At 40.9% G+C, this 27,399-nt stretch overlaps 1 protein-coding gene across 2 annotated transcripts; it reads right to left on the bottom strand.

Annotated features, from left to right (window-relative positions):
* Positions 1–736: 736 nt before the first annotated feature.
* LOC101476846 (guanine nucleotide-binding protein G(I)/G(S)/G(O) subunit gamma-2) lies at positions 737–18,486 on the bottom strand. 2 transcript variants are annotated; one of them, XM_014409780.4, is made up of 5 exons: positions 18,378–18,486; positions 18,161–18,254; positions 8,369–8,445; positions 3,379–3,501; positions 737–1,669 (listed from the first exon to the last, which is right to left on the bottom strand). In XM_014409780.4, the coding sequence occupies exons 4-5, from the start codon at positions 3,463–3,465 to the stop codon at positions 1,541–1,543; spliced, it is 216 nt and encodes a 71-aa protein (XP_014265266.1). In that variant the 5' UTR covers positions 3,466–3,501; positions 8,369–8,445; positions 18,161–18,254; positions 18,378–18,486; the 3' UTR covers positions 737–1,540. The 2 variants fall into 2 exon arrangements, with proteins under 2 accessions (XP_014265266.1, XP_014265267.1); XM_014409781.3 differs by lacking the exon at positions 18,378–18,486 and adding an exon at positions 4,392–4,548 and having other exon boundaries at positions 18,161–18,371.
* Between the last annotated feature and the right edge of the window lie 8,913 nt (positions 18,487–27,399).

Here is a 27,399-nt window from a genome sequence, read left to right as displayed (position 1 = left end):
TTGTTTGTGGCCCATAGAATCAACCCACACTGACAAGCTAAAGTTCTGGTTTTGATTCAGTGACCTTAATGACTGTTATGTAGTGTTAAGAGACATGGATTTTTTATGTTAAATCTAGCTAGTCTACAACTTTTTATTTTACATTTTAAATGCAAATAATAATGATTTAAAATGAAAATTAGGAAAACCTAAATGTAATTCGTGCAGTTGCATTTTCAGTACCTGCAGAGGGCAGCAAAATAGCTACACTGTTACCATTTTTAAAAAGTAAATGTCCTTTAAAGTTGCCAAACACACTGCTGGAGCCATTTTAATGAACTTGTGTTGCACTTCTCAAACTTTATTTTAAACTGTGGTGGAGATGTCAAAGTTTGGGATGCCAAATATTACAAAGAAATATTTCTAAAGTCGTTTTTTCATGAGAGTAAATGTTCTCTTATGAAACCGGTGTCAGCTTGCAGATGTGATGATGTTTCCAGAGGTTCTTAGTTTATATATATGATTACAAGCAATGTGGAAAAAATAATCTCACAGATCCGCTGCCTACTGCTTTTAGCAGTATCATGTATAATCGAGAGATGTGCTCGTTGAGTCTGCATTGAATCATTCTTGTTTTAATATTTACTTTTGTCACCTCCAGAATGAGAGTGCCTATTTTATACAACCTCCACATGAAAGGAAAGTGAGAAGATCATTTGACTGTTTCATGCAATAGTTAATGATACAAACACAAACATTCAGAACTCACAGCACGGCACAGTTTACTTGCTAGTCATTTCATACAAATAGTAGAAAGAGGGTTTGTATCTGAAGGAGACAAACTGCATCACATGTGCCAGACAGGCTAGATGTTGATACACAGAGACTGATTTTCAGAAAGGTAAAGGTGTAAATAGTCACAGAGTTGAATGTGTCAGACATCCCATTAAAAAAAGTTTTCACTAACCTGTTGGTGTTAAAAAAAAAAGAAAAAAAAAGACTTCAGTAATCACGTAGTTATAGAAAGATATTTAGGTAAAATTGGAATAAACACAAAATAAACAACTTAAAAAAAACATTCCAATATACAGGTGGCGTCTAGTGGTAGGCGTAGTTTTTTTGTTTTTTTTTGCTTTCCTACAGAGCTCAACCAACCCTTAAACCACTGAACAAAACATCTGGAAGTCCCAAAAGAACCACATCCATATTTTTCTCATTTTATCTATTTTTTGTTGTTACACATCACAACCCGACGACATGGTAGGTTGACTGCTTGTCCATCATGTCTCTAGGTGGTTATCATCACACTCCTCCTCCTCATCGTCGTCATCATCCCTTTTGTGTCATCTAAAAGCGCAGAACCCTTCAACATGCCGCACAGCCCCTCAAAAACAATTGCACCGCTTTAATGGTTACACTTTAATTTTTGCACTCTTTAGGTGCCGTTCGAGAAAAGGGGGCAATGATCGACGTGCCCTCCTACTAGAAGATTTCTATGTGTTTTGAACGTCCATGTTCAAAGTCCCCACACTTAGCAGACTGCTGCAGGGACGTGCCGAGTTTACAAGATGGCACAGAAGAACTTCTTCTCCCTGAACGGGTTCTCCGACGCTGGCACCGGCGACAATAAAGGGTCCTCTTTGGCATGAGCTTCGCAGTATGACATCAAGTCTGCTGCAGCTTTAGACACCTGCAGTTACAAACACACACACAAGTGTATCAGTTCAAGTTGGCGTGCACAGTGTGGAAAAACACCAGTCCAATTTAATTCAAAGAGTTAAATCAGAAGGCGGATGCTTGTCTTTTATCTGGATTTCAAACGCATAGCAGCATGCAGGAGCTAGATCCTGGTTAGCTTAGCTTTACCAAAGTACCCCTAGAAGTAAGTCTCACCTCTTAGCACTACTTTAAAACTCACAATATTTCATCAATAATTCTCACAAACTACCACCCTCATCATGTGACTTGCTCTGGCAATGCCTAATGTTAAATTTCGTTAAGTTAACCAAATAAATCATCTAATCAGTCTGATCTTACACATCTATGGAAGCCCGTTTCTGCCACTACAAAAAAAAAAAAAAAAAAGTATCCATAACTCGTTCTCGAAATTTGGACTTATTTTCTCGAAATTTGGACTTATTAACTCCAAATTTTGAGAAAATAACTCGTAATTTCGAGTTAATAAGTCAATATGTCAAGAACGATACTTTATTTTTTTTAAGTGGCAGAAACAGGCTTCCATACACATCTGTACATATAGTACTGTGCAAAAGTTTCAAGCTGGCCCCCACTTCTTCATGTTTTCAAATAAAAATGGGAAACAGTATATGTAGAGTATATAAATCCAAAACCTGTCACTATTTGATCCGACCACCTTTATGCTACAGTACAGCCTGAACTCTCTTAGGTGAGCTTTCTAGTCTTTAAGGTGTTCAGGAATAGTCTCCAGGTTTCTTGAAGGACACTCAAAGCTCTTCTTTGGATGTTGGCTGGCTTTTTGTTCCATTGTCTGTCAAGATGATCTCACATCTAGCTCTAGGTCTGGGCTGTGGGGAGGTCTGCCCATGACTCATAGTGTTCCACTGTGTGTTCTTCTATCCAGGTATGCTTTTACTGACAGTGTGTTTGGGGCTTCTTGATTCCACCCTTCCAATTGAGGCCATTTCCAATGAGGCTTCAGGGACTATTAAATGGAAGCTCCTCATACATCTCTCAGGTCCTGTTCCAGAACTTTGGTGATTTTTTTCCTCTATTTCTTAGGGACATGACTTTCATATACTCCTCATTTGCTGTAGCTAGTTTTTTAGGCCACCTCTTTTTTTGTCCTCCACTTATCCCGTTTTCTCACATTTTTAAGGACACACTGCACACCATGCTGAGAAACACCACGTTTTCAGCTAATAGCTGTTTGGGGAATCACCTTGTTGGTGAAAGTCCAGCTCATTCACCAAAATATAAAGACATGGGAGTTGACTGAAGACTTTTGCACAGTACTGTAAATCAGAAAAGTAATAATAAAGTCATGTGCGACAGCTGCGTTTGTCTGTTTTTATGACCGTAACAGTGATTGCTGCTCTCTTTGTAAGTACAGTTTGTTCTTAATAGGCTTGCCATTGCCAGTGTGTGAATGTGTGTGTGTGAATGGGTGAATGACTGAATGTAGTGTAAAGCGCTTTGGAGTCCTTAGGGACTGAGTAAAGCACTATACAAATGTAGGTCATTTACCATTTACCATTTTTACTTGGATACATTAGCAAAAATTAAAAGTAAATGAAGTATTCATTGCTATTGTTTACCTCCATTAGCTCTGTAAACTTTTAAGCCCAATTGTAAACAAATAAATGTAAGTTAACGGACGGAAACCTAATTAAAAACATAAACCACGAGGTGCCAGCGCACCTTTATCCTGTCGATGTTGGCTTCCATCTTCAGCTGTTCCACCAGCTTCCTGGCTTGTGCGATGCTGGCTGTGTTATTGCTCGCCATGGGCGCTATCAGTCAGGCCTCGCGTGCTCTGTCTGCCTGTAGCAGAAAGAGATTTAAACATCCCAACCATTTCAGCTCAGAGACGAGCACTATAATATAGTGCAGGAGTAGGCGACTCCAGGCCGCGAGTGCCGGTGTCCTGCAGGTTTTAAAAGTGTTCTTGATCCAACACAGCTGATTCAAATAGCTAAATTACCTCCTCAACATGTCTTGAAGTTCTCCAGAGGACTGGTAACGAACTAATCATTTGATCCAGTTGTGTTGACCCAGGGTAAGAGCTAAAACCTGCAGGACACCGGCACTCGAGGCCTGGAGTTGCCTACCCCGGATATAGTGTAACAGGCATGCAGAGAGGAGTGCTAGTAACAGATACCCTGTTTATTATCACATGCCTACAGACACACAAACCACAGACACAAGCATATTATTTATGGTGTCAGTTGCTAGGCAGCCCCTGACAGTAAGAGAGGGAGGCGGGGGAGGTGGGAGGGGAGTGTGGGGGTGGCGCTTTGTCCGGTACTAAATTTCAAAAAAGATAAACGGATAAGAAACATTAGAGGTTTCAGAAAGGAAAAGCTCTCATTATGCACAATATCTTTTGTTTTTTTTAAACATATGTGGTGATACTCAGTCACAGTGTCACACAAGAGCACAGCGTCTGTCTCTGCCTTATATGTAGGACAATTCATGAAAAACATGGTGTGCAGCCATGAAAATTAACTACATTTCATTTGAGGTTTTGATTGTTTTCAACATAACAGGATATTTATTCTGTGAAAAAGGAAGCAACCTGGCCTCAGAAGCTATTATTGCCCCGTTTAAGCAGACATACGCTTGCTGAAACTGGACTTTTCCTCCATATAAAAGTTGCAAGATGTTAAATTAAATGCAAACTTTTTTACATGCCCTTTGTTTGAGTATATTACCTCTATCTGCAGGTAGTCTTGCTTACTCTCACAGTGCATAGAAAGTTGGCTGGCGATTCTAAATTGGCTACAAGTGTGAGTGGTGGTTTTTTTTCCTCCTTTGACAGCCCTATGGCAGCCAGTAGACCAGGTGTACTGAAGGGTAAAGCAGGTATACCTAAAGAATGGATGGACAGAGGCTCATAAAATATCTACTTATTCAAATATCTTTAAGAAGATAGCAATTTTTAATACACATATTTTTTCTCTCAACTGTAGCCACTGTATTGAGTTAGTAAAACTGTTCAAATGCTTAATGGGCTTCTTGCAGATCAAACAAATAACAACTGCCTCCTTGGAGAAGCTTCAATGCTCCTCAAGTTCTCTCTGGAACGCCTTTGAAGGTGCACATTTCTTGCCACTCTAGGTGATTAAATATTGGTGGAAAATACTTCCCAACGTGCTCACAGGTCTTTACATGCGATGAAACTGTTCAGCGTCTTCATTACGTTTCTCCAACTATTTATTCTTTACATTTGTCACCGTGTCCTGAGGGCCTCCCCTGAGTTCTCCAGCTGCTTTGATTAAATGGATCAAGCCCTCCAAAACGGCTTCATCCTCGGTGTGCGATCAATCATCGCTGGAGCCCCCCTTCGTTATTCGTCTGTGCACGCTGTGGTACGACTCAGCGTGGGTTCAGCACTCATCTCAGTGGGGTGCTGGAGCAAAGCATAAACATTAACGCTCTGCGGTGGCACATCTGCTCCTCAGCACAGGTTCACGGGTTGATTCCATGTTATATTTGCAATGCTTTAAAGATCGATTGTACTCAAATGAAGCAGAGAATTTAACTTTAAAGCGTTCTTAAATGGTTTACAGATAAAAAGAAATACCATGATTAAAAAGTACTACAGTGATCTCAGAATCAGAATACTTTATTAATCCCTAGGGGAAATTATTTTTCGTTACAGTGCTCCATTTAATCTATTTAATCTTTGGAGTAACCCTAAAATAAATGGGATAAAAACTGTAAAGCATCATGCACAAGAAGCTCCAACTGGCTTGTTTTTGTAATTTTTGCATAAGCTGAAACAATAAAATTGAAACCAATACAATGTAGAAGATTAATTATCAACACAAAGGTTAAACATTTTGAGGACAGGAAGAGTATTTTTTCATTTTCCATTTTCCCCCTCCTCTAACCTAAGCTGGAACATCTCTGCACGATGTCAGCGCAAACCAAATGACAACGTGTAGAGGATCCGTGAGAACAGCCCGCAGCAGGCTCAAAGCGCGAGGAGTGGAACATAAACACGATGGTTTATAGCCACTGCAGCTGAGGGATCCTGGATGTTCTTAGTTTGAGGAGAACGTCACCTTGTAGGGTCATGGTGTGCCAAAAAACGCCCAACATCCATTATGAGGTTGCTAATCAACTCTGTTAGCGTTTTAAAAGCCCTTAAAGCAAACTTCGTTTTCGTCCCTCACCAAAATAAAAATAGGACAGAGAGTTATGATCGCTGAACAGAAATTAGTCTTTAGTGTCGTTTATATCAAGGCCACAATATTGTTTCAACACCCCTGGGAGACGTCAAAACAGGCCACCGTATCATCAGACTATTGATAGGGATAAATGTCACTCTGTAAGGTTTCTGGGATACGTGAAGAAAAGTAGGTCTTCCATTTTAACACATGCCCAAAAAAAAAAAAAAAAGAGGCACAATAGCCTATTTTAAGAAAATTGTCAAGGAGAGTTGATGTTTTGAATAAACGCTGTATTAAATATGGAAGAAGCTAAATGATCAAAGTCAAGTCCCCTTTTGTAATTTCTCAGTTTTTACATCTTCCTCCTGTCCTTGCATCCTCCCCTTGTGTCTTAGTTCACGTGAAGAGATGTGAGAAGATGAGGGAGAGACGCGAGGCGAGAGGACTGCAGGTATCAGGCGTTTAACACGATGAGGCTTCAGCGCTTCGTGTCAACTAAATATGATGTTTGGCACAGATACTTCATAAATTGTTTCGTTACAGCCCAACTACTGATGAGCGTAACAGTGTTCACGCCAGCTTTTATAATTAGGTCTGCGTTTAATTAAATTCACCACATGCCGCATTGTGACGAGATATCGTACCTAGAGTCCCCGGAGTCCCTCTGTATTTTGTGTATTCCATCTGTGTGCCACGCTTACTTTATAAATACAGGCTAAAAACACTAGTGCAGAGGTGGCCTTCTCTTGTCCTCCAGATACATTTTAATAGCTGGGACATCCTTTAAATGGCACTCCGAGTTTAATTTCCAGGTCACAGGGAGGAGGACAGAGGCAGAAATCTGAGAAATGTAAAAGGTTTCACTTTTTATTTTACCCACTAAGCTCTATGATAATAAAAGAAATGGAGGCCACACGTAAATTAACTGCCACTCTGGTTATTTACAGTTTTGGCAGATGTAAGGCAGGAATTTCCCCGCTTTAGAGCTAAATAAAGTATACAGTCATGTGGAAAATAATTCTTTACTACATTTTATATAGTCATGTGAGAAACTAAGCTTGTAAACTCGCCTTTAGCGGGAAGTAAACATCTTCTTAAAAGTCTTTTAATATTTGGCTCACTCTTCTTCACAGTATTGCTTCAGTCCTTTGAGGTTTGTGGGCACTCGCTGATGCACAGCTCTCAGCATTTCAACTGGCTTGTGGTCTGAGCTTTGACTGGTCCACTGCAAGCACCTTGGTTGTTGTCTTTTTATAGACATACTTGTCTTTTTCTAATTGCACTTGCATGAACTTCAACATTTAACATGTTAACTGAGGCCTGTAGAGTCTGAGTTTTTCCGAGGATTGCACAGCCTGACCTTTGCAGGAATGTTGACTCCTGGAAAGATTGTAGTATCATATTAACATGCACCTAAATGCTCAAGACTAGCAAACTATCAAAAAGATTGAATTAGTTAATAAGTAAGTGCTCTTTATTCATATGGAAGCAGTAAGGGTGTAGTTAATTAATCAAAGGGCTATATTTCATCTCATCAAAGTTAATTTAACACATTGCTAAGGGATGAAACAAAAAAGCTACATTGCTCGCTTGGTTAAAAATGGCAAAAACGTCTCCAAATGACACTAAAGTTAAAGCATGAATTTGGAAAACAGAGAATAAAGAGAAAAACAAAAAAGTAAGAAGCAATTGGGCAGAGCTTTCACTGAGGCTGCAAGGTCACTTTCCTGTTCATTACTGTTGGAGCGTGCGAAAATGCCACCCTGACATTTTCATATCTGCTAAAGGAGGGCGGGGTGATGGTGACATGTAGCAGATGCACACTTTTCCTTCCTTCCTTCCAACCTAATTTCCTTTCCTTTCTGCTAGCTGCTTAAAATACCATTCTGAGATGTTGCGTCTGGTGTCATCATCCCGATAAGTGTGACACTGATAAATAATGCATTCAGATGGACAGAGGCCTTAACCGTGTAAGCTGTCGACAACTTTATGGCAGCTGTCACGATTAGTTCACAAACTCTTTGCAGCAGCAGCAAGAGGGCTGTGTCATCACCGTGCCCTTGTGATGGCATCAGCCACACAGGGGTAAATCAGTCCATTTTTTCACTTTATTAGTTTGCTTTGCAGTTTTCTTCATTAATATAATTTATTAATCATTTGGTTAAACCTAACACTGATATGATGAGGCGCGCACATAGTAGCATTGTTTGGTTTTTCTAAAATGTTTTGTTATATTAATTATGTTTCTCTTTCTTTGAGTTACCTGGGTTTGGGCGGTGGATGTTTATATTTAGCTGACCTCTTTTATGGGCCTGCTAAGTATGCTTTTGAATTTTGTTAATTTTGGACTTTTTGAGGGTTAAAATAAAGAAAACCCTTTTTGAAGATACTTTTTTGCCTGTGTCCTCTTTGCTTTGGCTGCTTGGTCCCTCACAGCCCTCATGCCACAAGATTGAGAAAGATGTCGCCATGCGTCTTTTCTCGTCAACCTTCTTCCTCTTGCCTGGACGTACCTTGTCTACTTACTCCTCCGCACTCTGCCCTGGTGCGCGTCTGCAGTTCAGTCAGCAGTTTGTGTCTGCCACACTCTCTGCAAACAAGGAGAAGGAAAGAGAAGGGCAGTGAGAATCGGAATCAGAGCTCTGCATGCTTTCAATCCCACATTCCAGATAAATTACGCCAAGGCATGTCTGTGCAGCCTCTGTCCTCTGATCAGTGTGTGTCAGAATGTCACAGATAGCTCCTACAAACTGGGCTAAAGACAAATAACTGATGGAGAAACAGCGCACCACAGCACAAGTGACAAGGCAAAGTCATTTATACTTTTAAAGGAAATATGCTTGAGAGAAAGATGAGAGGATGATTTTTCAACAGCTAGTTAGGCTATCTCAAAGATAGGGCAGGGACAAGGTAACATAATCTACCTGTAGCGCCACCAAAACTCATCAGTTAATGTTTGATCCCATTTGTTGATGCCATACAAAGTTTAGTGTTGAAGGGGTTAAATGTGTGACTATTTTGTAGCCAGATCCTTAATTATAAGCATAAGTCAAACTTTTACGAGTCTGTCCAGGCTCATAAAAATGCATGCCACGAAGGATGTCACCAATGTCCTGAGAGATATGGGACTTTGTCATTGATTTAAGGTGAATTTACTCAAAAATATGTCGCCCTTTCACACTAATGTCTGATGGATTCAAACGATGACAGTGTGTGCCAAAGCTGAAGAAATTCCTTCAAGGTATTCCATAGTATAATGTGGATAATTTGGAATTTGTGATATTGCAGTTGTGTCATTTGCATAGGTGATTTGCTCTGCAGAGTGAAGGTTTATGGGTACACAACCTATGCATGACATGCTTGCATGTGGTCCTCCATAAAAACCAACACTGGGTAGCCTGACTGAGATGACGCTGTGCGTAACTCAAGTGCGGATTTTGTAAAGTTGCCCAGAACAGGAAAGGAATTGCAGTGGAGTCCACAACACAGAGGGAGCAGGGTGGAAAAAAACCTTAAAGAAGAAAAGAAAATAGCTACAGTGGACAGTTTTTATTGTTTTAAACACTTGGTTTCACTTTAGCCTTTTGTATGTTATAACTTTGCTTTTCCCCAGACCAGTTGTTCCATGAACTATGCTGGTCCCTTAACTTGGAAACAGCTACCTCTGTTGCAAACATACTAATCCTCAGACTAAACTTAAAATGTTTTCATCACGATAAGAAGGCTGATCGTTCTTCTGTCTATGCAATAAATATGTACAACAGAGATCAGCTGTTTACCCTAGCTTAGCATAAAGAGGTTTTACAGGCTTTCAGGAAGACATATGGAATATAAAGTGCTGTGTAGTGAGATTTAGATGTGCTGGTAGAACAGAAGTAGCCTAGTTATTTGTCCTCATTTGCAGTCTTTACACTAAACAAAGCAACAGTGCTAGCGGTCCTCCCATCTAACTCTCAGCAAAACCACAAATAGTGACACTTGTAAAAATGTCCAACTCTTCCTTTAAGTCTTCAGTGGGTGCTGACCCTAACTTTCTCTCTATCAGGCTGTCCTTTCTTCTTCTGGCCATTCAGATTCATTCTTTAATGCATCTGTGACTCTGCATCTCAGTTCTGATAAATGGGCCAATTATCCCGCATGAGCAGATCTGCAGAGGATGGGAATTCCTGCCATCATAAATCATGGTAGCACACAGCGCGCAACATTAAAGCAACGTTACAATGAGGAATCCATTAACAAAGCCTTGCCAACAGCTGCAGGACCCCTGAGCCAAAGTATTTTAGCAATGCTGAAGCTGCTTGGAGTTTAAATAACAAGCAAAAAGAAAGAGGACTCTTGCAGTCTTGGAGTTCACTGTAGCCCCTCCAGATTCACTGGTGGTGCCATTAATCTACATTGTTACACTGTGTTATGCAAGCGTCTATAATAATCTCATCTGCGCAGTGATTCTTAAACTAGCAGCAGGAGAGCTGTAGCAGGTGTGAAGTGTGTAACGGGATGGTCTTGTAAAATCTCTTAACGGGAAATTTTATTTAGTTCTTGATGGCAAAGAAAAAGTTTTTTTGATACTCCACTAAAAAAGTCAAATGCTGCTGCACTTTCAGAGCAGCAGTCGAAGAACAGTGATGTTTAAGAAGCCAGTTTGATTTGAGCTTTGTGACAGTGTATTATTTTGCTGAAAGAAGCCACCAGAAGATGGGGATAAACGGCCTGGTCAGCGGCAGGCGGCAGCATTTAAATGATGCTCAGTTGGTACGAAGAGGTCCAAAGTGTGCCAAGAAAATGTTCCCCATGTTTCAGGCTCCCGGGGCCATTACCAACAGCCTCAGCCGCTGATATAAAGCAGAATGAATCCATGTTTTCATCTTGTTTATGCCAAATTCTGCCATCTGAATATCGTAGCAGAAATGAAGACTCTTCAGACCAGGCGATATTTTCCAGTCGTCCATCATCCAATTTTAGTGAGCCTGTGCAAACTGTAGCCTTATTTTTCTATTCTTAGCTGACAGGAGCGGCACTTAGTGTGCTCTGCTGTAGTACATCTGCTTCAACGTTCATGCGTTTTGCATTCAGAGATGCAAACAGTACCTGTTGCCTTGATATAAGCTCAAAGTAGTCTGGCCATTCTCCTCTGACCTCTGAGACCAACAAGGCATTTTTGCCCAGTTAACTTCTGCTCACAGAATCTTTTCTTTTTTTGGATCACTTTGTGTGAACTCAGAGATGGTTGTGTGGGAAAATCCCAGTAGAGCAGCAGTTTCTAAAACACTCAGACCAGCTCATGTTCAAAGGTACAAAAATCATCTTTCTTCCTCGTTCTGATGCTCAGCTTAAACTTCATCATCTCGACCATGTCTACACGCCTCAATGCATTAAGTTGCTGCCATGTGATTGGCTGATTAGATGTTTGCATTATGGAGCAGTTGAACAGGTGTACCCAATGAACTGGCCTGTGAGTTTATTTGCTGTGTGTATCACCCAGTTATTCTAACTAATAACTGTTATTGACATTACACAGTGGCAGAGTCACATGACTAGTAACATGCGACTGTGTCATCATAAGTTTTATTTATATAGAACACATGTTTGCTCACAGAAACATCCGGCTTGTCAATCAAAAGAATTGCTTTTACATCCGGGAACTTTCCAGCAATCATCTTCTGTCGGCTGCTGCTGGGATCGAGAGCAATATGAAAGTAAAGTTTTATAAACACTGAATTTGCAAGAAATTAAACAGCTAGTTTAGCAGTCTGCTACCCTCCAAACAAAGTTTGTGATTAACGTTAAAAAAAAAACCCAGACCAATGTTTTTTTCCCAACTAGGCCAATTATAACAGTTTTTAAAACATAGCTGTATTTGTGTGTGATCTTCTCTACAATAAGACTTATTATTGCAGCCAGAAGAGTCGCCCCCTGTTGCCCATTAAGAGAATGAGGCGCTTCTGAATGTACTTCACCTGTCGGGCCTGGAGGTGACGATAAACTTTTAAAAGTGTGGGACATAAATTACGCTTCAAACAACATTACCGTGTATTTTAGACAACTTTTCCAGCCATATAATGTTGCCATTTTAATCAAGTGCCTCCAATGTTGCATGGTAACTGAAAGGTAGCTAGTTTGATCCCACCCAGGTCGGACATCAGGAAATAAAACACATTCTGTGGGGAAACAAACACTTCTTGTGAGTGTGAAAATAAACACTCATCTCATTTACTATAGAAAAGAGACAAAGTGTCTTTTTTATAGTAATGGCTGCACTAACTTTGGTAATTTCCTGCTTATTTTAATTCACTTTATGCTGTGGGAAAGTCAGGAAAGCCAGCCATTCTTAAAAAAGAAAAGAAAAAAGTTGCTGAATTTGATTTCCTGGTGAACAGATTATGTCGTCATATTAATGTTGCAAAGCAGCAGCGAGATCAGTGGATGAAAGACAAAGGGTGTTAAAATACTTAAGTCCAAGGAATTCGTTTTTTTATCTAAATACTTGGAAATATCGTTCCTTACTTTTAGACCAGTAAAGAATTTCTAGCTAAACTGTGGTGAGCGGGAAAAAACAAATGCAACATGTGAGTGGTGATCCATTTCTCTCCTTTGTTCCAAGCCTTCTGCTTCCCGTCCCTCCCTGTATGGCAGACAGGTGTTCACCGATATGACAGAACCACCCCCAGCATGCTCTGTCCTGCTTCTAACACCACAGAATCGATCTAACCCCTTCTGCCATCCTTCCCCTGACATTTGGAGCTTTTTTGAACCTCTTCCTACAGGCTTTCGGGGGGTCTGTGTTTGTGACGAGGCCCTCCATAGATGTGATTATAGCTGCTGCTCGACTCTGGGTGTCGCTGACTTAAAGGGTGATTAAGCGCCACAGGAAACATCCTGGTGAGGAAAATATAATTCCTGGCCTGTCGAGAGTGACGATCTCTTACGTACTCCCACGCAGGCTGGCTCTCGGCTCAGTTCTCCTTCCCTTTTTCCAACTCCTTTCACTTCTGTAGTGCACACCTTATTTATCCTGTCTTTTATTCCCTACACCATCCAAAGAGAAATTGAAGCAGCGACGCAGGGAGTGTTCTGTCCTCTGTGATGCCTAGGGTGTGAAATCAGAGCGTGGTAATTAAAAATGTGTCCCTGGCTCAGCCATCTGGACCCTGGAGAGTCAGTGATTAACCTGCAAGGGTCTGCAGGGACAGCAAGAAGGCAGGAAGTAACCCCTGCTCAGAGCTCATTTGAAGGTCTCTTAAGGCCTGTCTTTACAAGAATGCAAACAGCACACCTTCCTCAAAGCCCCCTTACTTATTGTTGCTGTTACATTTAAGTTACACTCATAAACCCAGCAGATTTACTACAAATTCTTGGTTATTTCCAAAGAAAAGTTCTTTTTTGTAGTTTTTCTTTTAAAAAAAGTAAAAGTTTCTCTTCCCTAGTAGACAAATTGGCATTTAATTTTGCCTTTTTCAAACTGACAGATTTGGGGTGAAAAATGTAGATTCCCCAACGAGTTCATGAGTGATTGCTGGACTTTGTTGGCTGTTGCCAAGTGAAAAGAGGGTTCTGCATTAAAAACCTCCTTCTGATTGCTCTGGTCATTAGCAGATTGCCGCACTTGTCTGCATGAAAGATCAGACTTGTCTGTAAACACTGTATTTTGCTAGTGTTTGCAGACAAGTTGGTGTCATCCATACAAACTTCGATGGCAACTAGCAACCCAGAAGTCACACAGGGTTTTCTGTGCAGTCCTGGTTAACTATGTGCCAGCTAGAGGGCTGAAATCCACCCTATCCTCCCTGGCATATTGCATCCTACAAAAAACTATCTGTATACCTCGCTACTAATGACGGTATGCAATAAAATGTTATTTCTTTTCATATTAATCAAGCTGAGCTTATAGCATCCTGAGAGAAGTATTTGCAATCCTTCCCATTGAGTCAGTATTTCATGCTTTCCTACCAAACAAAACCAATCCTAAACCTGGCTGCGGATTTTTTAACAATGTAGTTTTTCCATTTATTTCTGTAGCCTTGTGTGAGTGTGCAGAAGAAAAAGTGTGCAAAAACTTCAGTCATCTGACTCTCATAGTATGACAGAGTAACTGTACCATCCTCAATGCGTCATAGGACACTGAGCTGCGATGTCACTGGGGAACTAAAGACAGCAAAGGGCACACTCAGCTAAAGAAAGATTTGCAAAAGTGTAAACGGATACTAGAGGACACCAAGAAAGAGAGAGAAAAGCAAATAAAAGCTGGAAATAAAGTTTGTTGGAAAAATGAAAGAGAGGATGTGGTAGCAATACCTTCTTCCAGAGTGGCTTTGACCGCAGCAAGGAGAAGTACAGAAACATAAAACTGACCTCCGGAGTTATTAATGAACACAATCAGGAAGATATTGACTGTTGACTGTAATTTAGCACGGATCCCTGCCCTTGAACAGGAGAAAGGACGCCCCTCCCTCTGCACGCAAAGACGAAGCGATGAGACACAGAGAGCTGAACTGTCAGGTCATAACTGTCTGTGGAGATGATGCTGAGTGCGACAGCTGAATGCCCTTCTCCATCACAGTCTTCAGTTATACTGGGCTCTGAGCGGCATCATATTAGTAGAAGAAATAAAGAACATTTGGAGGTTTGATCACAAACCGGCCCATTCAAGAGGCCTATCCCTCACTGATAAGCCTGAAAACACAAAGAAATGAAAACATAGTGCAAGTTAATATCTGTACTAGCTAACTGAACATGCACTGACTGAAAAACGTGTGAAAACATCGCGGGAAAATCTCATGTCAGCCACCAGAGTTGCGTATTTAGCACTAAAAGAGCGCCTCAGTGCTGTGGATCTATATTGTGTGTGGGAGGGAGGCTTGTGGTTGCGTTTCATTCATGATTTATGAAAAATACACAATCCCCATTCAATATCTCTAAAGCCATTGCTTTTTAATATAGCACTGTAAAGCGAATTCACTAAGAAATAGAAAAGGATCTAAATGTTTCTTTCAAATCTCCATCATTTAAAAAACAAAAACATGTAAGATTAAAACATTTTAGCTGCTAATTTAATCATTGAACCATTTAAAGGGCTAGCAAGCACGCAGCTGTAAATCTGTTTTATTGATTCAGTCACAAAAAACGTTTTTAGAATCTGTGTCAAGTGAAATAAATATTCATGATGACGATGATGATGATCATCATCAGGCTAATTTTTCCCCCAGCATTGTTTTAATTTTGGCACGTATTAGCTGCTTCGTGCTCCCTCCTCGTGCCACTTCCTCCCAGTCAGACCACCACCACCCACGATCATTCAATGAGCCTGGACATCTGTGCCACCCCCAGGACGCCCTGCCCATCTTACCATCTCAGAGGCTGTGTGTGTACATATACTGTATACATGTGTAGTGGGGGTAATCTAGGTCCCTGAGGGGGGAGGGGAGAAAGCAGTGGCCCAGGAAATGACGCATCCGCTGGGAGTCAAGGAGGCAGCAGGGAGGAGGCTTCTTTTGCTCCAGGGAGTGCAAATATGGTCTTTTATGTTTATTAAATCAAACAGCCAAGGTCCTGTGTGTTTTTGCATTGTCAGATTGAAACAGTGACCAAGTGGTTTGGCTTTTCCTCAAACGTAAAGCATTTTAAACCTTTGATTTGCGTGTTACATAACAGCAGTGCAGTTAGTGGGATAGAAACAATGCACTGGCGCTCACGGGAACAGCCTCTGAGCTTCAGGAGCAAACACAAAGAAAAAAACCCAATTCTTTTTTCTTTGGGGGGGTCATCAGCCAAATAATGCTGCTGATTTTTGTGAAGGTTTTCGGGGGGTAATCACGTCTTTTACCCACTCTAAATGATACTTGGAATGAGACAGTGTGGTCGCATCTTTTGTGTACGTCAGTTTCTGTTCTCCGTGATTTCATTGACGGGAATCTGAAGGAGTTTTGTCCTCGCTCATGGCAGCACAAACACATTTTTCCTCTGAAATTAATCAGCATGCAAGAGAATAACACAGCCAGATTCCTGGGCTGTTAACAATATCACAAACATCCGGGCTTGTGTGGATTCTGCTGAGGGACCATCACAGACGCTCACTGGGCTTCTGGTCTTTCTGATCAGCTTTTACAAACTAAAAGCCTGGAAACTAAACACTTCTGATTGATTTGGACTCGAGTCAGACTTGCTGTAAATTTTATTTAAACACATCTCTGTGAGATTAATCAGTTAAGAGAGACTTTAAACTTATATGACAGCTATGAGAGGTGACAGGCCTGAGACTTTTCCTCCTGCAGTGACCTCTGCCGTGGCTTTAGCCTTTGCTGGATTTGCTCCAGGAGACCTAAAAACTGCTCCTGCGAACTTGAAACTCGAGGATTTGAGTTGGATTGGATAAGACTTGCATCTGGTAGATCCGGCTCACACTTAATTCACAAAAATAAAAATGTAAATAACAATGTTTTTTTCATTGGAATCAGTGGTCTGCTGGGAAAACTCAAGCCGTATCCTGCGCTAGGGTGGATATGTGACATCTACCACCCACCCAACCACAAATCTATAGAAATAGCGCTCCCCAATGGCAGCAGCGGTACAACAATGCCACAAAAGTGTGTGACAGCTATGTGACTTGACTCCGAATACTTTCCCCACAACTTATTGTCTAGATGCGTACTTTAAGAGGGTTAAAGTTATATCGTCACAGCCACACGCCAGTGGACAATGAAGACATAACAACTCAAACTACTCTGTTTTCAGGCAGTTAGTCGACCGTATCAACCGGGTGCCCGCTGCACAGCTACGCATGGTGGACATTTCTCTTTATATGCAGATTGTAAAAATTAGGTCTTGAGTTTAGACTGTAAAAAAACATTTAAAGTCTAGTGACTTGGCTTGAGCTTTGTTTCGAAGACTCATGACTTGATTTCCTCTTTACCTAAACGACAGCTGAGAACACAGCACAGTCGAATGAGCTTAAAAACCAAAATCAACACTGTTAGAAGCAAACAAGCGCTTTGAGTACAAAGGTCAAAGCCTTTAATTCAACATAATTCCCACCTCATGTTTGCTTTTCCTATGAAGTCACTTCTGCTCACATCTTAAATAAGGAAACTGACACACAGATGACAAGGCTAACTGTAGTTTCTCACTTTACCCTGAAACAGAATCATTTTTGGGCGGAGGTTCTGAAAGGAGCAGGGAGAGGTCACCATGCTCAGCAAGTCGTGCACCGCTCGGTTCCCCTTACTCTTTTTCAGTCGTTCCTCCCTTACTGCCTTTGCTTTCTATTTACAGACTCGGCACTGGGGTTCTGGAAAACACTCAAGGTTTTGTGAGGCATTGTGAGCCGCTCTTTTAGTCTCAACATCGATGCAGCTGATGTGGCCTCGGAGCAGTTCCTCTTTGAGATACAGTACGACCTGCCTGGACGCGAGCTCTTGCGTAATTCCAGCTCGCATTTGTAATAGGCCTGGATATGTAACACAATTGCATGCACATGATTGGGTGATTTAACGTGAGCTGTGCATGACGATGCCTTTGTGTGACGGGCTAAGACCGGGGAAAAACAGCGCATCTGTGTTTGTTTTCTTGCATTTCTTTTGAATGTGTGCCGCTGTCAGCATCTATATAGTCTTTAAGCTCCATAAAAAAAAAACATCCACCACCCCCCTCTCCACCTCCTCCCTCCTTCTCCCTCAGCCATCTGCCTGATACAACCACTACATCCAGCTTGTGTGTTGTCAACTGCTTTTTCCTTTATTCAATGGAGGGCTAGGAAGCCTCACGAAAAGCTTCTGGATAACTTTCGGCTGCTTCCGTCTTTTGCATCTCTTCCTGCCAACCACCCCCACCCTGCTTTTCATCCACCTCTTTCTTTGCCTTTTCCATCCCTTCTGCTCAGGCAAATATCCCCTGAAACAGATGCCCTTAATTCCTCTGGCCCCACATTATAAGATCTGCCCAATCCTGAGGCAAGAAGGAGGAGTGAGGAATAAGAAAAGCAAGGAAGAAAGCCCACTCTCCTGTTTTCTTTTCACACACATATATAGGAGGAGATAATGGACGGGGAGGGGGGTATTAAACAGCGGCTCACCTCTGAGGAAGGAGCTTTTTAGTGATTTTAGAGGGAGGAGGGGATTCCATGACGTAAACCAGCCAGCAGCATCAATCTCACCCCTCGAGCGCTGACAAAAAAGACATCATGGATATGTAAACCCCCCCCCCTCCTCCTCTGGAACACACCCTGTTTCAGATGCGATTAACCCACATGCCACCAAATTACAAAAAATAACTAAATGTCAGGAAGCAAAAATGTAAATAAAAATTCAACCAACCTTTACTGTGGTTGTGTGCTCTCCTTCTGTGAATCCAAATGCAGCCAGTCATGTGGAGTAGTATCCACGCGTTCTGCCTTCTGCTGATCTCTTTCTGTCACACACACACACACAGAGGCAGCCGATTACATCCACGCTCACAACACACACTCCTCTATCTGTATGGCTCTCGCTCTCTCCCTCTCTCTCTGTGTGTCTACTCCCGCTGAGATCCTACCTCCTCACTGCTGCTCCGAGTCTCCACCCTTCAGCGAAACGCTCGGGCTCCAAGAATCTACCCTCCTCTTCATCCTCCCTCCCTCTTTGTGTCTTTTCTTTTCTGCTATTAGGACACACTTCCTCCGCCTCTCAGAGGTCCACAGGAAAAGCCTCGAGTGTCTCTCTAAACAGCTGCAATAAACAGATGCATACCAGGACAGCCGACAGTCTGGATTTAAATCTTGAGAAATTTTAGTGGCACTTTTAAAAAAAACATCCTTACTGATGAGGGCTACATAAATAAAAAAAAAAAACAACAACAACAACAACAAAATCTAACAACATCACATCCTGTATTGCATGCACGACACACGCCTTCTTGCCACAGCGGAAATGTTTAATCATCAGTCTACTTGCATATCACAGCAAAGCCAAAGATCAAAAGATTATAAAAAAAAACATACACCAGATGTGGAGCAAAAAACACAAAAAGTGTGCGGTACATTTGGGAGTACAGAGGTTTTCTGCATGTGCTGGATACACTCAATTTGGGCGAGTGTACTAGAAGAAAAAAAGTCAAAAACTGGTTCTTACCCTTAATACTGGCAAACCTAACTGATGTTATCTTGCAAACGCAACAGGCCCCAACAACTGGTTTAAATATGCTGCACTTTGCACCATATCTTGTCACATTATCTTGATGGCGCCATGTTCCATATTATTGTGGGATTGGGACTTTTTTCTCTTTTCTTTTCTGCTATTTGTGCTGCAAAGGCACTTAGCAAACAACTGCCTGATGCGAAAGCCAGATTCTTAACTCAACTACGCAACCGGCAATAAACAAGCATGTTAAAATCGGCATTAATGTTTCGATTACTATACGCTTGCATTTATCTGATTTCGTTTAAGCTTGTTTTTCCTTGTAATTGGTTAGTGTTGTTATTTTTATGCCTTTCTTCAACAAAGGGAATGTCTGGCTTTTTAACTAGTAAATATAATACATTAAGTTTTTGTGCCATGTAATTACTTCAGTGCATTCAGAGACAACAGGGAATTAAGGTGATTACAATCTTTACTCATCCAAAAATTTAAATTTAGGCCAGTTTCCTCTGTTCTGTTGAGCCATTAATTGATCTGGCTTGTTTTGGTGCCAGTTGCAACACTCGGTATCTCTTTTCATATATATTGAACCACTTATTCCAACAAACAAACAAATAAACCCCAACAACAACAAAAACATCTTTCAACAGCTGATAAATCAAAATTTACAGAGTAAAGAAGAGACAGGAAAAAACCCTTTAATCATGATATGAGTTTTGAGCAGAGGCACCATGTTGGCAACATCTGTTTGCCAGTCTTAAAAACATAAAAACTGGCCATCCGAGCCGAGTCCGCGACCAATACAAGATTTTTAAGGCTGATAACAACACTAACATTTTATGATTTTAAAAATCAAACTGACCAGTAGTTTGGTTTTTTTTTTCTTTCAGATGGAAGAAACATAAACAGCTTCCCTAAAATGTATTTGTGTGTACTTGGGTGGGGAGGACAATGTAATGCAGCTTAAAAATAACCTTGTTTTATTTCCACAGTAACTCGTGGATTACTCAACTGGCTCCAAGCGTGTGTTGCTGACAGGGAAGTTGCAAAGTCCCCTCAGCTGGGCAAAGTATACAAGATCAACGTTCATAGCATGATTAAAAGTGTTTCTCCCATCTCTTCTTTACTCTTTAAATTTTCATTTCTCTGCTGTTATAAATGCTGATACTGATACAGTGGGGCAAAAAAGTATTTAGTCAGCCACCGATTGTGCAAGTTCCCCCACCTAAAATGATGACAGAGGTCAGTAATTTGCACCAGAGGTACACTTCAACTGTGAGAGACAGAATGTGGAAAAAAAAATCCATGAATTCACATGGTAGGATTTGTAAAGAATTTATTCGTAAATTAGGGTGGAAAATAAGTATTTGGTCACCTCAAACAAGGAAAATCTCTGGCTCTCACAGACCTGTAACGTCTTCTGTGAGAAGCTTATCCGTCCCCCACTCGTTACCTGTATGAATGGCACCTGTTTGAACTCATCATCTGTATAAAAGACACCTGTCCACAGCCTCAAACAGTCAGACTCCAAACTCCGCCATGGCCAAGACCAAAGAGCTTTCGAAGGACACCAGGAAAAGTATTGTAGACCTGCACCAGACTGGGAAGAGTGAATCTACAATAGGCAAGCAGCTTGGTGTGAAAAAATCAACTGTGGGAGCAATCATCAGAAAATGGAAGACATACAAGACCACTGATAATCTCCCTCGATCTGGGGCTCCACGCAAGATCTCATCCCGTGGGGTCAAAATGATCATGAGAACGGTGAGCAAAGATCCCAGAACCACACGGGGGGACCTGGTGAATGACCTGCAGAGAGCTGGGACCAAAGTAACAAAGGTCACCATCAGTAACACACTACAACGGCAGGGAATCAAATCCCGCAGTGCCAGACGTGTTCCGCTGCTGAAGCCAGTGCATGTCCAGGCCCGTCTGAAGTTTGCCAGAGAGCACATGGATGATACAGCAGAGGATTGGGAGAATGTCATGTGGTCAGATGAAACCAAAGTAGAACTTTTTGGTATAAACTCAACTCGTCGTGTTTGGAGGAAGAAGAATACTGAGTTGCATCCCAAGAACACCATACCTACTGTGAAGCATGGGGGTGGAAACATCATGCTATGGGGCTGTTTTTCTGCCAAGGGGACAGGACGACTGATCCGTGTTAAGGACAGAATGAATGGGGCCATGTATCGTGAGATTTTGAGCCAAAACCTCCTTCCATCAGTGAGAACTTTGAAGATGAAACGAGGCTGGGTCTTCCAACATGACAATGATCCAAAACACACCGCCCGGGCAACAAAGGAGTGGCTCCGTAAGAAGCATTTGAAAGTCCTGGAGTGGCCTAGCCAGTCTCCAGACCTCAACCCCATAGAAAATCTGTGGCGGGAGTTGAAAGTCCGTGTTGCTCGGCGACAGCCCCAAAACATCACTGCTCTCGAGAAGATCTGCATGGAGGAATGGGCCAAAATACCAGCTACTGTGTGTGCAAACCTGGTAAAGACCTATAGTAAACGTTTGACCTCTGTTATTGCCAACAAAGGTTATGTTACAAAGTATTGAGTTGTATTTTTGTTATTGACCAAATACTTATTTTCCACCCTAATTTACGAATAAATTCTTTACCAATCCTACCATGTGGATTCATGGATTTTTTTTTTTCACATTCTGTCTCTCACAGTTGAAGTGTACCTCTGGTGCAAATTACTGACCTCTGTCATCATTTTAGGTGGGGGAACTTGCACAATCGGTGGCTGACTAAATACTTTTTTGCCCCACTGTATATGAGCAAATAGCTCATTTCAACCGATATATATCGGCTCCCCTGGTACATCAACTGGGCCCTAGCAGAGTGTAAAAAAGTAGTTAGTTAGTTTTCCTAAAAAAAATTAGACGACATATCAGAATTTTGGATTTGTAAACCACAAATATCGGTATTGGTATCAGTCTTAAAAGTCCTATATCAAACAGCTGTAGTGGAGTGTTTCTTCTGTACATCTATAACAGCAGGCAGATGTAGTTTGTAAAAACAAATCGACTGAGACTGCCAAAGCCACTCTCCCTGATGGCAGATGCTTCCCCCAGGAGGACATTACATCCTGCCACAACAACAAAAAACTGTGCTGATCCTGTGATTCATATAAATTATTAAGGCAGCATTTAAGAGCTGTCTGGCTTCTAATTCTGAGCTCATTCAGACGATGCCTCTATGAGAATACTGTACATCTGCTCTCATGCATATCAAGTTTTTCGCCTCCAGGTAAACTCAGCAAACGGTATTTGTGTTCCTCCTACTGTCTGAGCGTCACGTTTTCTGTGAGTCACATTTTCCCTGGCTCCATTCATGCAGATGTTATTTTCTGTGACTTACAGTAGCAGCTCATGTCCATAGAGAGAGACAGAGAGAGGGCGGAGAGGAAGATGTAGAATCAGTGAGTCATGGTTCCTGCGAAGGCGACTGTAGGAAGCCTCTGTCGCCAGGATACCACCATGATCTGGGATAGCCCTTCGTGGGTCCAGTAAATTAATGGTTTCCACACATCTCTTTTTTTCCCCCCACATATCCTCCAGAGTCCTTTTGTTTCTGAACTCAAGAATCACTGATATCACCGTCTGTCCTGATATTATAAACATCTAGATTTGTTTTGTTTTACTATAAAATCTTTGAAAAATGTTGTCATGCAGTTTAATTGCTGATGATTACATTGTTAACGTCTCCACATCCAGTTCAGTAAATGCAAGAATTCCAGCTGGAAGTGTATAGCAAACGGCTATGCTCAGTACACATTAACAAACAGGACTGAACGGTATTCAGTTTTACAAATAATTTTGAAATCAGAGGACGTCAGAGGTGAGAGGTACAACAGTGAGTGTCTATAGTCATCTGTAAAACACGGTGGAGGTGCTGTCACGGTTTGGGTCTGCATTTCAGCCAGTGGTGTTGGAGATCGGGTCAAGATTTAATTATAAACACAGAATAGTGTGAACACTGTGCAGTACCATCTGGAAAGCATCTGATTGACAGCAGCTTCATTTCACTATTACAATTATCCCAAGCACACTGGCAATGCATTCAAAGCATACCTAGATAGAAAAACACACAATGGAAGAGCTTTGAATGTGCTTTAGGAAGCCTGCAGAACTATTCCTGAAGACTACTTCAAGAAATTACTAGACAACTGTCTAAGAGAGCTCAGGATGGGTTGAAGAATAAAGGTTTTTACTGAAGTTCTAATAAAAAAACAATGCAGCACATCAAATATTTGCCTTATATACTCTATTTCCATCTACGGTAGTATCTACTTCCCCTTTTCCTAGAGAAATAAGAGACTTTTGCACTGAATTGCATTTGAGCTAATTATTAAAACAAAACAAACAAACACAAACAATTACGCGATTTTAACTTGACGTTTTTGAAGGGCATCTGTGATTTTTATAAAAAACTGTTTTATTGATTTAAGTATTTATCTCTTAAGCCCTTTGTCAGGTACAAAGAAGGTCTTTACCTGACTGAAAATCATGATTCAATATTCTGTACACATCCACAAGTGCCTTTCTTGCTAGCTGCACATGCGCATTATCACCTTTGATGTCTTGGCACTTAACCTAGCCTAGCTTTTGGGGTCACAAGCAGACAACTTAGGGCCCCAGTGGTGGCATGGATCCTGGACAGCGTCGAATAAAAGCTGTATATTTATTTGCAATTTTTGTATTCCTAAGTAATTAGTGTCATAATTAACTTTTTCGAATAACTCTGGTGACTGAGCTTGATTCCAAAAACTAACGGAGCCTCTCTGACGCCACTCCACCCCTTACAAATGAAGCCGAATGGTTTAGCCCACCCATTAACGAAAGGAAAGAAGGAGAGAAGGAGGAAAACTGAGGAAAAGAAAAAGGTAAGCAGAGCACTCCCCAAAGTTGACATGAGTTGGTAGAGACAGTGAGAAACAGGTGAAACTTTAGCAGTAAGCTTTAATGTGCTGTTTCAGACTGATGAAACGGACATTAAAATACCACAATGACACGTCTTATTAATTAAAATAAAAATAGGTGGACGCTTACGGCACTTATGCTGCTTTTGCTAGTTCTAATGAAACACCATGATCCAGCATTATAGTGAAGTAAACAACTCAAATAAGCTTTTAAAGATGAAGTGGATCCAAGCGCCAAAATTTTAATGTTTGTCCCTCTTAGCAACTGGAATTTTCACAGTTTTCCAACTAGGCCATCATTTTCCATCTCGGGAAACAAGCGTTTTACTGCAGAAATTCAACCGCTGGATCCTTCTCGTAGAGTTTTTTCCTCTCATAAATTAAAAACTTCTTCTTTATTTCAAGTCAGTGAAGTTTATGTATTCAATGCATGAAGTCTCCTTTACCCTTGGCTCAGCTTTCTCATGCTTGCATACTCTATAATTAATTTTTAATATTATTATTGTTATTATTAAAAGACTAAGATAAGATATATAAAACCATTTACCATCACACCAGCAGGCACTTTAGAATTATCCGTTAACCTAGCGAGTATATCTTTGGACAGTTTCAAACATAGCGCTGAGCAGGTTCTATTGGCTAACTTGTGTAAATAATCTAACAACCCTCTCGCAGTTTTAGCTGTATTAACCTAAGTACCTCCGCAACAGAAGCCCAGAACTGAAAGATTGAAATAACAAAAACATAAGGAACTACAATTCATCCATGCGTCTTTCTCCACTTATCAAATTCTGGGCTGTGGGAGGAGGATGGAGTCTGTCCCAGCTGTCACGGGTTAAGAGGAAGGGTACATCCTGGACAGGTTTGGAAATTTATCACAGAGCCAACACACAAACTAGCACTCTTGCTCAGTTTGGAATTACTAATAAACCTAACCGTCTGCATGTCTATGGACTGTGGGAGGAAGCTTGAGTATCCAGTAAACATGCAAAGTCCCCACAGAAAGGCCCCAGATTGCATTCAAACACAGAACCTCCATGCCGTGAGGCACCACTGCTAACCATTGCATCACTGTGTAGCCCCACCATCATCTTAAGTCATCTGCTGTACTGTTGAGCTTTATTTATTGTGGGCCCGGTGGTTTTCAAGCATTGTGCCGTGAGATAAATAAGCTGTTCTGAGGAAGTCGATGTGTTTCAGGCTGATGAAATGGTACTTCAGAATAACGCAACGACACTGCTGCTTAATTTAAATGGGGATAGATTTTTTTTTTTTTTTTAGCTTTTGCTAGTTCTAAACACCCACGGGCAGCACACTAAGATACACGTGTTACTTTATCTGTCTAATTTTTGTGTTTGAGATCATAAACTTAATTTAATGTAATGCATTTTTACTGCACAAGATTATCAAGATAATTACAATAGTTACAGTTATTATGGTGTGCCTTGACCTCTATATCTTGACCCCAAAGCCTTGAAAATAGTGTTAATAGTTTTTCAGACCGATCAAAAGACTCTTCAGAGATGTGCATCACCAAAGGAAGGGGGCCACAGACACTGTTTATTATAGGGCCCAGAGTTCTGTGCTACTCCCCTGGTACTATTATTCATGTCTATATTCATATTAAGCTTTAATTGATGCTAGAAACCTTTTTTTTTGTTATTAGAATTAGGCAAAGCCCAAAATGAATAAACTGTATGCTGAAAGCAGTTCTGTGTTGTGTCATGGGATAGTGAAGCAGCAGCCACCCACAGTGTTTTAACAATCATAGACACTCTGGTTTATGAGATGAGGTGTGAAAGGTTTCAAGCAACCAGTGGCTGAAAATGTAACAACAATATGTGTGATTATGTCCTCTAAAAATAGAGGTGTGAGTCTGACACAATATTGAAAAGCAGGAAACTGGTCATGTCCTCGTTGTCCGACCACGCTACCATCATATGTGCTTTCGCTTACCTTCTTTTAAGACAAACAGCGTTTTAAAATAAAAATAATATTCTGTTCTATAGTTTAAATAGTGAGCCACGAGTATAACTTGTGAAAATTTGGCACTTTTAATTCACCGCACATTGTACAGTCATTGATGTTTGGAATAAAAGTATTGATGAGACTGTTTCATTACACTAAGATAATTAGATTCATAGTATGAACAGTGTGTGCATCTTATTCTGCCCTCTTTGAAACAGTACTCCCTCATTAAGACTCATAATGGCTGTTGTTTGACTCTTTTTGCCATTAATTAGATAAACGCTGCATGCCCTCTGTCTCACTGCATTTGTAGGAAGTCAGATGTTTGATTTCTGTCTCCAATAATATAAAACACATTCAGTAGACATTAGTGCAGTGTGTACTCTTATCAGAAGTTTCACTCTGTGTCTAAGATAAGAGCAGTTTTAACTATGGATGCTTGGAATATGGATCAGACGCCTGGGTATTTTAATCGTGTGTTTGAAACGGTGTGGTAAAAAGAGAGAACACATCCTCTTTCAGTTAGGTTTTACATATCAGGAGTAATGGAGAATTCATCTTGTCCATACTAGATTATTAATTTTGGGTAAACACAACGTCAGATGCTGCACAAGGTGCTCGGGTCCTGCAGCATCAGTCTTTTTCTAATTGCACTGTGAGCAGATTTAACATAGCTGAACTGAAGCTACAAACACTGGAAGTGATTCACAGTGCCATGGTGAAGAAAAGGAAGCGGCCAGGACCCGAGATAAACTTTTTCTCCTCTTTCTCATTTGCAACTGAAGTAAAAGTAAAAGAGAAGAATAAACTTGATTGACTTATGAGTTGGTATTAAATATGTTAGAGGGTGACCTTAGCACCCAGAGCCTTGAATGTCCACAAGCAACCAGATCTCAGCATCAAAGCAATCTGCAATGAACGAGCCACTTCCAGAGGCTTATAGATTTAGCTTTTTGGAATTTTTCGGACCATTTTCTGACCTTGTGGGCAATTTGCTGGTATTCCCACTCTTGGATGTACAAAATTCCTGTTTTTATAGAGGTTTTCATAGTTACTGATGATCAGTTTATCACAAGCAATTGATTTGCAGCACCTGCTTGCTAAGTACCCTGTTAAGTCCTGTGGAAGCAGGGTGTACTTAGTTTTTCACATATTGTTCACATACATATATATTACCTAATATAATGAATATTCTGGACAATTGACTGTCAAAACCACATATTTAATATATCTCCTCTTTTCCCTTTTATAGAACTTTGTAAGAATTATTTTTCTGAGATGGTTAAATTTTCCACTTATCTAGTAGCAACTTCAGATGCGCTGTATATCATATACCACCGACTGGTTTCAAGCTAAATGTGTCAGGCACCTCCCTCCACCACTGGAGAAGAGATAACTCCAGAGATTTGTTTATTTGTAATCAGATTACTGTTTTTCATTATTATCGGCTCTGGGGATCATCTCCTTTTGGTGTCAGTGCAGCTGTTTAGGTTAATAGGCTGCTTTATTAAGTGCTGTTAATCCATTTCCAAGAGGACACGG

This window comes from Maylandia zebra, linkage group LG19 (genome assembly GCF_041146795.1).
Source record: "Maylandia zebra isolate NMK-2024a linkage group LG19, Mzebra_GT3a, whole genome shotgun sequence".
NCBI classification, from domain to species: Eukaryota; Metazoa; Chordata; class Actinopteri; order Cichliformes; family Cichlidae; genus Maylandia; species Maylandia zebra.
Note: the sequence above shows the minus strand (reverse complement) of the source record. Positions and strands in the feature narration are given on the sequence as shown.